Source organism: Panulirus ornatus, chromosome 25, assembly GCF_036320965.1.
Source record: "Panulirus ornatus isolate Po-2019 chromosome 25, ASM3632096v1, whole genome shotgun sequence".
Lineage (NCBI taxonomy): Eukaryota > Metazoa > Arthropoda > Malacostraca > Decapoda > Palinuridae > Panulirus > Panulirus ornatus.
The window spans coordinates 2,631,571-2,645,420 of NC_092248.1; the positions used below are offsets into that span (position 1 = coordinate 2,631,571).

At 43.8% G+C, this 13,850-nt stretch overlaps 1 protein-coding gene across 1 annotated transcript in view; it reads left to right on the forward strand.

The window, feature by feature from the left end:
- The window catches only part of LOC139757168 (neuronal acetylcholine receptor subunit alpha-10-like), a 271,009-nt gene that overhangs the window by 199,560 nt on the left and 57,599 nt on the right, over window positions 1-13,850 (forward strand). Inside the window, exon 6 of the mRNA XM_071677286.1 lies at window positions 381-564. Coding sequence (XP_071533387.1) covers window positions 381-564 — 184 coding nt within the window. The remainder of the gene's footprint in view (window positions 1-380; window positions 565-13,850) is intronic.

Here is a 13,850-nt window from a genome sequence, read left to right on the forward strand (position 1 = left end):
ATTTGCTGACTCTGTGCAACATTTGCTGACTCTTTGCATAATTTGCTGACTCTGTACAACATTAGCTGACTCTTTGCTACGTTTGCTGACTCTCTGCAGCATTTCCTGACTCAGTACAGCGTTAGCTGACTCTGTACAACATTAGCTGACTCTTTGCTACGTTTGCTGACTCTCTGCAGCATTTCCTGACTCAGCACAGCATTAGCTGACTCTGTACAACATTAGCTGACTCTTTGCTAAGTTTGCTGACTCTCTGCAGCATTTCCTGACTCAGTACAGCGTTAGCTGACTCTGTGCAACATTTGCTGACTCTCTACAAATTTTTGCTGACTTTACACCACGTTCGCTGACCCGCCACTCTTCTCTCTTATCCCTGGCAGCGCTGACAGTCAGTACAACAACGCCATCTTGAGCACCAACATCATCGTGACGTCAGACGGCAACGTGACGTGGCTCTCCTCGGCCATCTTCAGGTCCTCCTGCTCCATCAACGTCGAGTTCTTCCCCTTCGACGAGCAGAAGTGCGTCATGAAGTTCGCCTCCTGGACCTACGACGGTTTCCAGGTACGTCCCGTGAAGGTTTGGTCCTTTCGAGTGAACGAGGTTTCCAGGTACGTCCCGTGAAAGTTTGGTCCTTTGAGGTTTCCAGGTACGTCCCGTGAAAGTTTGGTCCTTTGAGGTTTCCAGGTACGTCCCGTGAAAGTTTGGTCCTTTCGAGTTAACGAAGTTTCCAGGTACGTCCCGTGAAAGTTTGGTCCTTTCCAGTGAACGAGGTTTCCAGGTACGTCCTTGAACTTCGTCTTCTGGAACTACGACGGCTTCCAGGTACGTCTGTGAAGTTCGCTCCCCCTAGGCCTTCGAAGGGTTCCAGATACGTCTTTGAACTTGGTCCTCCTGGAATTACGACGGCCTCCAGGTACGTTCAAAAAAAGTTGGTGTCTTGGACTTACGAAGAAGCGCTTCCAGGTTATCACGCCAGCATCTACCCTCGTGGACAAGAAGGTAGATTAAATGTATGTGTAGAGTGAAGAGTAGATAAAAACTGGAAATAGCAGACAGATAAGGTTGGTAGACGTAGTGGTAGATATGTTGTAGAGTTCTTCCTCATTCTAATCGCAGAAACGCCCCGTAGATTTCCCCTTCTGGGTCTGGATGTCATCATCTGACCTTATCAGTCAGGAAACCGATAGACAGAGAGATAGATAGATAGAGATAGATAGATAAAGATAGATAGGAGATTGCGCAGTGGATACCTGACACATCCTGGAACTAGAACGGTAAAATTCACCACATCAATTTTTCTCGGTCTCTCGCTCTGGATGTTAAAATGACCCTTGCTTCTTGATAAACATCGCATACTAAGACATTACACCACAGACTCGTATATTGACACATCTTATACCAAGACATTACACCACAGGCTCGTATATTGACACATCTTATACCAAGACATCACACCACAGACTCGTATATTGACACATCTTATACCAAGACATTACACCACAGACTCGTATATTGACACATCTTATACCAAGACATTACACCACAGGCTCGTATATTGACACATCTTATACCAAGACATTACACCACAGACTCGTATATTGACACATCTTATACCAAGACATTACACCACAGGCTCGTATATTGACCCATCTTATACCAGCACATTACACCACAGGCTCGTATATTGACCCTTCAACACATTACCCCACAAACTCCTATGTCCTTCCATGAGTTTTGCCTGCCAGAGCAAGCAGTATGCAAATGAGGACTTTCAGTATGTATCTGGCTAGTTATAAAGGGGGAGTGTTGGCGGGGTGATGATATAGTCCTTTATCCACAGTCAATAGGACGGGATTTAGCTTAATGTCTCTTTGGAGTTTGGAAAGGATTGTATGTCGGTTTTCCTCCAGTCGTCTGAGACACTGTGGTCATTTCCCACCGTTGATGATTTACGAATAGTTCCACAAAACAAAGTAATTAAACCTCGAGCTGATGATTTTGATGAGGATGACAATGAAGCTGTGTGTGCGTGTGTGTGTGTGTGCTTCACCATCAACATTGAGTGTTTCCAGAGACCAAATTTCACACTTTTTTCTACGTTAGAAATGTCTTTTCATGTCATCAACACCGAGGTGGAATTTTGGACATTAAGAAGTCTGTTTGACTGTGGATCTCGTCTTTGCACGAAGCATCCCTCTGCTCACGTCGGTTTCCGTCCATGATTTCGACGGTACGACCCTTGAGCATGACGGTACGACCCTTGAGCATGACGGCACGACCCTTGAGCATGACGGTACGACCCGTGAGCACAACGGTAGGACCCTTGAGCATGACGGTACGACCCTTGAGCATGACGGTATGACCCTTGAGCATGACGGTACGACCCTTGAGCATAACGGTACGACCCTTGAGCATGACGGTACGACCCGTGAGCATGACGGTACGACCCTTGAATACGACAGAACGTGTGTCTTGGGTACGATGGCTTTTGCCTTTTACCCGACCCTTCAGTACGACCCTTGGGTATGATATCCTGGCTGGGTCAGGTCAGAAGCCAGGTCATCGTACCGTCATGCCCGAGGGTCGTACCGTCGTACTAAAGGGTCGTATCGTCGTGCTAAAGGGTCGTACCATCATGCTCAAGGGTCTCTCCGTCGTGCTTGAGTAATTAAAAGACAATACTCCTTCCCCAGTGTTGACCTTGAGCCACAATGACCCCCCCCCCTCTCTCTCTTAGCTCTATCTTGCCTTCATCCAGAGCCTCTCGCTTGGAATCATTAACAGGACAAGGAAAAATGGCCTTTAATTTCCGAGAAATTGGCCGACTTGAGCCGGCTGCAATCCGAGGCTAATGGTGACCTGTGATTCTCTCCATCCCTGGCAGCCGGGTTCGAGACCCTGACCCCCGGCAAGTGGGCCAAGATTGCCTCGAGTTTTAATGTCTTTCCAGTTGCCGAGAGAAGTGATTGCTGGAAGGTAGACTTCGCGTTCCCATGACGAGCGCCCGCTTGCGGTAGAGTTATTGTATGATGCAGTCTGGAGAATCGTATCGGTGTTGTTTTGTAGACATTCATGGGTTTAGTGTAGTCTGTGAATCCTTGTATTTCTGGCCTCAAAAAACGCTTCCCAGTGGTTAGCCACATCCTTGAGGCATATAAACCCTGGTGTTCGGGGTTGGTAGTAGTGCCGGGTGAAGGGCTTTTACCAATACAAAGAATTGCGATGGCTGGTGAAAGACAAGTGTAGGACAGCAAGATGCGACTCGCCGACTTGGAGGATGGTAAGGGAGCGAGGGCCGTGGAGCACGTAAGTAGACCTGCCTTTTGCGATATGTACTACGCCTGGTTTTAGCATGGCCGAGGTTTTTTTGAGATAGCATGGCTGAAGCCGCGTATCTACAGGGCTGCATGAATAACCCACGGAATAGTCATTGTAAATACAGTAGTCCCACGTGCCTATTACTGAGAAGAAAATGGGATCGGATTCACTAGCTGAGGCACGTAAGGCCTCTTGGTAATGATTGCCAAGCACCAGTTCGCTGGAGGCTGCTGCAGTGGATGACTTCAGCTCTGGAAGAGGATCTGGGGAGTCGGTGGTGATCACGATTGCCCGCTCTGACAGTGGAGCCCTTGCTGCGCTCTTACTTCCTGCAGGAGTGATGGCAGTGGAGACTCGTCGCCCTTTTGAAGTCCTCTAAGTGTGTCGTTCTTGATCCCTGGGTCTGTCGGAGTTGAAGGATGGTGAGGCACTTCAAGAAATATATTCATTTCCATCAGATGAAAGTTGGCCTCGTGGGTGTATATATACCACCTCCTTCTTCCATCCTTTCTGGGGTCATTCGACCTTTTTTTTTTCTTTTCCTCCACCTACACCGTTGGCCCTGAACCCTGGTGTTCCCACCTGGCATAAATGCAGTCTTTAGGTTAATCCTGAGGTCTACCAGTGGGGAAATGGGAGGGTTAAGCTGGTGTCATGATGTCACGTTTGGAAGAGTTAAGTGAGAGAGAGAGAGAGAGAGAGGCCTGGCGAATACACAAGCTCCCTCAGCAGACGGAAGCTAGTGGACTGGGACGCCCCGCACTCCATGCCGTCATCCAGGAAGGAACCAAGTCTTCGCCGCTTCTGGCGCGATGTTGGCTGCCGTTTGTTTTTGGAAGCAAAGCGGAAAAAAGGAAGGGAGTCAAGGACCCTCGCTGGACCGCTTTGGTCAGGTCGGTCTCTCGCTCGCCAGAAGTTGAGTCACTGCTGGACTGTAGCCTCGAAGGAAGGAAGGAAGGAAGGGAGGAAGGAAGGAAGGAAAGAAGGAAGGAGGTTTAGTACAGCGCTGATGATTCTGACTATCCATGGCCGAGTGGTTGATATAGCCAGCGTTCGACACTTGTGGCGATGCGCCGGTTCGAATCCTGCTGTTGGAAGATATACAGTTCCCTTGTTTAAGAACTTTGTTCATACATACGTGTTTTTTCTTCTTTTTTATAATTATTTTTATTATCATTATTGTTATTATTATTATTATTATTATTATTATTATTATTATTATTGTTATTTTTATTATTATTATTATTATTATTATTATTATTATTATTATTGTTATTATTATTATTATTATTATTATTATTATTATTGTGATTATTATTATTATTATCATTATTATCATTAAACGTTTACCTTTATTTACTTGATCTGCCACTGCTCCTCTCCCCCATCTCCCACGCTAACCTTCCCCCCGCCTCCTCCCCTCCCCTCGGCTCTCCCACGCTAAAGTCCATCAGAGGAGTTTCTTGGTAATTACCCCCGGCAGTTCCCATGGGGACACCGGTGGTTAGTGGCTAGTTAGCTGCAGTCGAGGGGTCTAGAAGCCGGGTCAAGGGGTCAGGAAGGAGCTGAGAACCAAGGGGAAGTGTTAAAGGGAGCTGGGAACCAAGGGAAAATATTAAGGGGAGCTGGGATAAAGGGAAACTGTTTAAGGGAGTTGGGGTGAGGGGAAGATGTTTAGGGGGGGCTAGAATTAAGGGACAGTATTAAGGGGAGCTTGGATTACGACACAGTGTTAAGGGGAGCTGGGTCTGAAGGAATATTGTCAAAGGCAGCTAGGATTTAGGGTCAATGGTAAGGGGAACTGGGACTAAGAGGCAGTGTTAAGGGGAGCAAAGACTAAGGGATGGTGTTAAGGGGAGCATGGAATAAGGGATAGTGTTAAACGGAGCTGGGATTAAGGGTCAGTGGTAAGGGGAAACTGGGACTAAGGGACAGTGTTAAGGGGAGCAAAGACTAAGGGATGGTGTTAAAGGGAGCTTGAACTAAGGGACGATGTTAAGGGCAGATGGCACAAAGGCTCAGTAAGGGCGAGACCAAGATCACCTTCTTTGTAAGCACATATTTTTTTATATATATTTTTTTATTGTATACAAATTTAGAAACTGACATATTTTCATATATATATATATATATATATATATATATATATATATATATATATATATATATATATATATATATATATATATATATTTTCTTTATTGTATACACATTTAGAAACTGTCATTCTGATATCTGTTGTGTCTGCATATTTATACCATTGTCATCATCCGAGTGTCTTTTCCAAGAAGAAATTAGTTTGTGGTGGGGAGGGGGGTAATTCTTTTTTTAAAATGTCTTTTGTAAAGTCTTTTGTCGAAGGTTTCTTGTGTGATGTCCCTCCCTTTTTTTTTTTTTGTCTTTTTTTCTTTTACAGAAAGGTAATTTCTGGTGAGGGATTATTTTTGTTTTCAAGGTCTTTTGTATGAAGGTCTTCTTTTGTTTGAAGGTCTGTTTGTGTGTGTGTGTGTTAACAAAAGTCTTATGTCGATGATCATGTGTCTTCAGATATTCCCCGAGTCTGTGCCAGCTGCACCGTCAAGTTCACATATACCAGACGAACATTCAAATGTCGTTCGAAAAGTGTGCAATGCCATGTAAAAAAAGGTCTTTTGAACTTGTTGAATGAAGCTTGTGAAGCCACGGGAGGATGCCATTAAAAAGTAGCTTGATTATATATATATATATATATATATATATATATATATATATATATATATATATATATTACTTTGTCGATGTCCTCCGCGTTAGCGAGGTAGCGCAAGGAAACAGACGAAAGAATGACCCAACCCGCCCACATACACATGTATATACATACACGTCCACACACGCACAATATACATACCTATACATCTCAATGTATACCTATATATACACACACAGACATATACATATATACACATGTACATAACTCATACTGTCTGCCTTTAATTCATTCCCATCGCCACCCCGCCACACATGAAATAACAAGCCCCTCCCCCCTCATGTGTGCGAGGTAGCGCTAGGAAAAGACAACAAAGACCACATTCGTTCACACTCAGTCTCTAGCTGTCATGTAATAATGCACCGAAACCACAGCTCCCTTTCCACATCCAGGCCCCACAGAACTTTCCATGGTTTACCCCAGACGCTTCACATGCCCTAATTCAATCCATTGACAGCACGTCGACCCCGGTATACAACATCATTCTAATTCACTCTATTCCTTGCACGCCTTTTACCCTCCTGCATGTTCAGGCACCGATCACTCAGAATCTTTTTCACTCCATCTTTCTACCTCCAATTTGGTCATCCACTTCTCCTCGTTCCCTCCACCTCCGACACATATATCCTCTTAGTCAATCTTTCCTCACCCATTCTCTCCATGTGACCAAACCATTTCAAAACAGCCTCTTCTGTTCTCTCACCCACACTCTTCTTATGACCACACATCTCTCTTACCCCATTATTACTTATTCGATCAAAACACCTCACACCACATATTGTCCTCAAACATCTTATTTCCTGCACATCCACCCTCCTCCACACAACTCTATCTATAGCCCACGTCTCGCAACTATATAACATTGTTGGAACCACTATTCCTTCAAACATACCCATTTTTGCTTTCCGAGGTAATGTTCTCCACTTCCACACATTCTTTAACGCTCCAAGAACTTTCGCCCCCTCCCCCACCCTATGATTCACTTCCGCTTCCATGGTTCCATCCCCTGCCAAATCCACTCCCAGATATCTAAAACACTTCACTTCCTCCAGTTTTTTTCCATTCAAACTTAACTCCTAATAGACTTGTCCCTCAACCCTACTGTACCTAATAACCTTGCTCTTATTCACATTTACTCTCACACACTTTACCAAACTCAGTCACCAGCTTCTGCAGTTTCTCACACGAATCAGCCACCAGCGCTGTATCATCAGCGAACAACAACTGACTCACTTTCCAAGCTCTCTCATCCCCAACAGACTTCATACTTGCCCCTCTTTCCAAAACTCTTGCATTCACCTCCCTAACAACCCCATCCATAAGCAAATTAAACAACCATGGAGACATCACACACCCCTGCAACATTCACTGAGAACCAATCACTTTCCTCTCTTCCTACACGTACACAAGCCTTACATCCTCGATAAAATCTTTTCACTACTTCTAACAACTTTCCTCCCACACCATATATTCTTAATACCTTCCACAGAGCATCTCTGTCAACTCTATCATATGCCTTCTCCAGATCCATAAATGCTACATACAAATCCATTTGCTTTTCTAAGTATTTCTCACATACATTCTTCAAAGCAAACACCTGATCCACACATCCTCTACTTCTGAAACCACACTGCTCTTCCCCAATCTGATGCTCTGTACATGCCTTCACCCTCTCAATCAATACCCTCCCATATAATTTACCAGGAATACTCAACAAACTTATACCTCTGTAATTTGAGCACTCACTTTTATCCCCTTTGCCTTTGTACAATGGCACTATGCAAGCATTCTGCCAATCCTCAGGCACCTCACAATGAGTCATACATACATTGAATAACCTTACCAACCAGTCAACAATACAGTCACCCCCTTTTTAAATAAATTCCACTGCAATACCATCCAAACCCGCTGCCATGCTGGCTTTCATCTTCCGCAAAGCTTTTACTACCTCTTCTCTGTTTACCCAATCATTCTCCCTAACCTCTCACTTTGCACACCTCCTCGACCAAAACACCCTATATCTGCCACTCTATCATCAAACACATTCAACAAACCTTCAAAATACTCATTCCATCTCCTCACATCACCACTACTTGTTATCACCTCTCCATTAGCGCCCTTCACTGAAGTTCCCATTTGCTCCCTTGTCTTACGCACTTTATTTACCTCCTTCCAAAACATCTTTTTATCCTCCCTAAAATTTTATGATACTCTCTCACCCCAACTCTCATTCACCCTTTTTTCACCTCTTGTACCTTTCTCTTGACCCCCTGCCTCTTTCTTTTATACATCTCCCCGTCATTTGCATTATTTCCCTGCAAAAATCGTCCAAATGCCTCTCTTTTCTCTTTCACTAATAATCTTACTTCTTCATCCCACCACTCACTACCCTTTCTAATTCTCTTTCACTAGTAATCTTACTTCTTCATCCCACCACTCACTACCCTTTCTAATCTGCCCACCTCCCACGCTTCTCATGCCACAAGCATCTTTTGCGCAAGCTATCACTGTTCCCTAAATACATCCCGTTCCTCCCCCACTCTCCTTACGTCCTTTGTTGTCACCTTTTTCCATTCTATGCTCAGTCTCTCCTGGTACTTCCTCACACAAGTCTCCTTCGCAAGCTCACTTACTCTCACCAGTCTCTTCACCCCAACATTCTCTCTTCTTTTCTGAAAACCTCTACAAATCTTCACCTTAGCCTCCACAAGATAATGATCAGACATCCCTCCAGTTGCACCTCTCAGCACATTAACATCCAAAAGTCTCTCTTTCGCGCGTCTATCAATTAACACGTAATCCAATAACGCTTTCTGTCCATCTCTCCTACTTACATAGCCAGAGAGCGTTATTGGATTACGTGTTAATTGATAGGCGCGCGAAAGAGAGACTTTTGGATGTTGATGTGCTGAGAGGTGCAACTGGAGGGATGTCTGATCATTATCTTGCGGAGGTGAAGGTGAAGATTCGTATATATATATATATATATATATATATATATATATATATATATATATATATATATATATATATATATATATATATATATATATATTTGTTGTTTGTTGTTCAAGGGCTGCAACTCGATCCATGGTGGCTGGTTTAAGGATGAGGTTGTGTCTGAGGTGATGGGAAACAGGGAGGAAGCTGTGGTTTTCAACCCCACTTTAACTTAGTGATCTTCCCGGGACACTTAAATTTTTCATTGAGAGGAACATTTTCTATACAGTGGAGGTAAATCAGAGATTTACATGTTATTTTGCCATCCTGTAGTATTAACTGTTGTCGTGGTTCTATTTTGAATGCGTGAATTACATTTTTTTCCCTCGTTTGAATTTCTGATTAAGGTATCATCTGTATATAATGCGTGGAATACATTTTTTTTTTCCTCGTTTAAATCTCTGATTAAGGTATCATCTGCATATAATGCAGGTTCAGACAGCTAAGTCACGTTCAACCTATGGAGGTTTAAGAAGCTAACGAGGTTTAAACGGACTGGGAGAATAAGGGCCAGATTAACGACAGCTAAATCTCGTTAAACCTGCGGAGGTACAGCAGACAAACGAGATGTGAACGAAAGGAAGAAGAAAACCCCTCCACTCAGTCTTGAGCCAGGATGTGAGGCTGCAAGGTCGTAGTGTGATGATGTGAACAGCGGGAAGATGTTAAGAATATTGGAATGTTCTTCTTCTTCTTCTTCTTCTTCTTCTTCTTCTTCTTCTTACTCATCATCATCATCATCATCATCATCATCATCATCTTCTTCGTCTTCTTTCTCTTCTTCTTCTTCTTCTTATTATTATTATTATTATTATTATTATTATTATTATTATTATTATTATTATTCTTACTCATCATCATCATCATCATCATCATCTTCTTCTTCTTCTTCTTCTTCTTCTTCTTCTGCTTCTTCTTCCTCTTCTTCTTCTTCTTCTTCTTCTTCTTCTTCTTCTTCTTCTTCTTCTTCTTCTTCCTTTTCCATTTCCATCTGTTTCCCCTCTTCTTTCTCCTGCTCTTTTATCCCCCTCCCCTTCCCTCCCCCACCTCATCCCACTGTCTGGCCCTTACTCTGGCCAGTTCCTCCTTAGGCCTTGGCCAGTCAAAGGTTTTCCCAGGCCAGTAGCCCTCCTTGGCCTAACCTGACCCCCCTTACTGCTCTCCCCGAGAAAAACTGGAACAAATTCAGCGAAGTGGAATCAAGTTGTTTCCCTCAGAAGTAGATAAGCCTCACGGATAAAGCCTCAGTAGACCTAAGAATGATTATTGTCTCTTGAAAAAGGAAATACGTAGACCCGGGGTAGCTCCAACTGATGGTTTCAAAAGACACATTGATGTTGACGTCATAGAATTCAAAAATCTCTCTACGTTAGATAGAAATTTATGGGACATGAATCATGGCGTAAGATTAAAAGGGTCAATTCAACTCGGATAAAAGTATTTTTTCCTTTTTTATCTGTTGAAGTTGTAGAATAATGTCAATGTGAAATCTGTCAGTACCTTCCAATCAACGTAAGGTTTTAATTCAGGGATGTATATTTCAATATGTCTTTTCCGAGGAGAAACGAAAAATGAGATCGTTTTAAAATTCATCTTTTTTTTTCTGTTAAATTTTTTGAATGTACTCCCCAAGGAACTTCGCTGCAGTCGGAGTTGGGGATATTCCTCGTGTACACTTTCCTGTAGAATTCCTGTGGCAGTATACCACATGGCGGTCCTTTCGAAAAGCTATTACTCTGTTGGCTGTTGAGCCGGAGGGAGAGATGGGTGGCGAGATGTATCGGCCAGACGTGTTCTCCTGATTGCCAAGTTCATGTAGCAAACACCGCTGGCGTCTACGGTCACCAGCGAAGAAATTCTGCATATCCCGTTGCCATGTGTATATGCACCATGTCTTTACTCCTCTACACACACACACACACACACACACACACACACACACACACACACACACACACACACTCTCTCTCTCTCTCTCTCTCTCTCTCTCTCTCTCTCTCTCTCTCTCTCTCTCTCTCTCTCTCTCTCTCTCTCCCCATACATCGACCAGCCCAGAAGGGAGGATGAACACCTGGGTTGTGTGTAGGCCAACTCCCACGCCTAGGATTCGAACTCATGCTGTTCCATCCACGCTCAGGCCCGAGCTGCCTGATGGTCAGTAACGCTAGCAGTGTACACTACGGGGCCTGTGTGTGTGTGTGTGTGTGTGTGTGTGTGTGTGTGTGTGTGTGTTGAGTATCTTCGTAAGGTCATTTAGTCGAAGGAGTTTGTAGGAGAGAAACGGTTCGCTAAAAGTTAAGTCGCGTCTCATCAACAAGCGACGTAATCACCCTAATAATGACCTTAGGTGATCAGTAGTTAGACCCTTGTTGCACAGGCGAGGGTCGTTACCTGTGGCATCCCTTGAAGCCATAGTGACTCGGGGATAGTTAGATCATAACAGATGTGGTTGAGTGGAGTGAGCTGGTACAGGAGAGCTGCGCAAATTTGATATCTGTTCTTAAGTCATCTGAGACTTGTTGACCAGCTCTGTGTGTGTGTGTTTGTGTGTGTGTGTGTGTGTGTGTGTGTGTCTGTCTGTCTGTCTGTCTGTCTGTCTGTGTGTCTGTCTGTCTGTCTGTCTGTCTGTGTATGGTACGTGTTGTTGGATGAGGCGCAGACCAGATGTTTGGTGTGTGTGTGTGTGTGTGTGTGTGTGTGTGTGTGTGTGTGTGTGTGTGTGTGTGTTTGGCTGTGAGAGTGTGGCATAGAGGCCTATGGCCAAGGAGGAGGAGGGGTGGGTATGTGTGTGTATATATGGTCGACAGCAGTCAGCCGGGCTGAAGCAAAGGAAGGCCCACGGCAAAGGTCTCGTAGAGAGAGAGAGAGAGAGAGAGAGAGAGAGAGAGAGAGAGAGAGAGAGAGAGAGAGAGAGCGACTCACAATAAACCTCTCTCTCTCTCTCTCTCTCTCTCTCTCTCTCTCTCTCTCTCTCTCTCTCTTCTCTCTCTCTCTCTCCCATCTCCGTCGCTCTGAGGAACCCCATCTTAGCTTGTGGCTGTGATGTCTCGGAAGGAGGAGGGGAAGAGACGGTCTTGTCTTGCCATGCCTTAACTCCCTCCCGCCTACGGGGGAGGGGCTAGAGCATCGTTACGTAAAAGATTAACGAAAATTGTATGACGTTGTCCCCAACTACCGTTCATTCCCGGCCGTAGAAACTGTGACCACGGCTTAAGATGAAGTGACGAAGAGAGTTGAGAAAGACGTACAGAAAATAAGACGATCTGTATATATACGTAGGTCATGATGCATTCACTACCCAGTTTATATTCTCAGAATCAAAGACTGTTTATATATATATATATATATATATATATATATATATATATATATATATATATATATATATATAACATCCCTGTGGATAGGGGAAAAATAATACTTCCCACGTATTCCCTGCGTGTCGTAGAAGGCGACTAAAAGGGAAGGGAGCGGGGGGCTGGAAATCCTCCCTTCTTGGTTTTTTTTTTGTTTTTCTCAAAGAAGGAACAGAGAAGGGGGCCAGATGAGGATATTCCCTCAAAGGCCCAGTCCTCTGTTCTTAACGCTACCTCGCTAACGCGGGAAATGTATGAAAATGTATGAAATGTATGAAATAGTATGAAAGAAAAGATATATATATATATATATATATAGTTACACTGCCGTCCGTGCAAGATAAATATATCCCCGTTTGTGGGGACTGTTTGGGACATCACAACAGATCTCTACCCTCCCCAAGCGGACTCCCCCGACCAGAGAGAGAGAGAGGACAATTTTACGCATCATGGAGAAATAGCGAGGAAGTTGAGGTAGGAGAGACGTGAACAATGGTGGGTCGATCACTTGGTCCCGGAGGAGGGAGAGGGTGGCTTTCCTTGGGGAAGGGTCCTCCATGGGAGGGATTTGGGGGTTGTGTCCCTCCCTCCCTTGGAAGATGGGCACCACCTGGACACAGGTGAAGAACCACAAAACATTCAATGATGTCTAGTGTGATAAATGAAGCTTAAGTCTTTATAAGAATTTTGAAGGTTTAACTAGACAGCTTATATATATATATATATATATATATATATATATATATATATATATATATATATATATATATATATATGTATGTATGTATATGTGTGTGTGTGTGTGTGTGTGTGTGTGTGTGTGTGTGTGTGTGTGTGTGTAATACATTGATGAAATATTAAGACTATTAAAGTTTCCAAAAGAGTATGTTTAAAGATTATATTGGTGAGTTCCTTTGAGAGGACATGAGTCCACTGTTCAGCTTGTAGTCCATTGCTAGACAGCTATGGTGAGGCGCTGACATAGAAAGCAGGCTGTTTATTTCGATCCATGTTTGATTGATTGAAATTGGAGACAGGGTCATCAGGAAACTGAAAGGCATTCTTCCTGCAAAGTCTGTTTGTCTCCAAATCAGGTGACATTAAAAAGGGATTTTGATTCCATAATCCTATATTTTGTACTCTCTTCTTTCTCCTTGTAGTCTTCAGTATCTTTATTTTGCAAAGGTCCTGCATATATATGTAGGTCCCACACCAGTTGTTATGATGTTCAATTGACTGACTGACACTGTCGCATCTCAGTTGGGGCCGCGACTCTTGTTTCTCTCCTATTGGGTTTCATTTTAAGAGAAGCTGTTGATCACCTCGCTTCCAAAAACCCTCCAACACACCCGTCCCGGATATATGAACGCCATCAACCCGTCCCTTGACTCATCCTTCCCAGGATCCCTCCAACAAAAGCCTCCCAA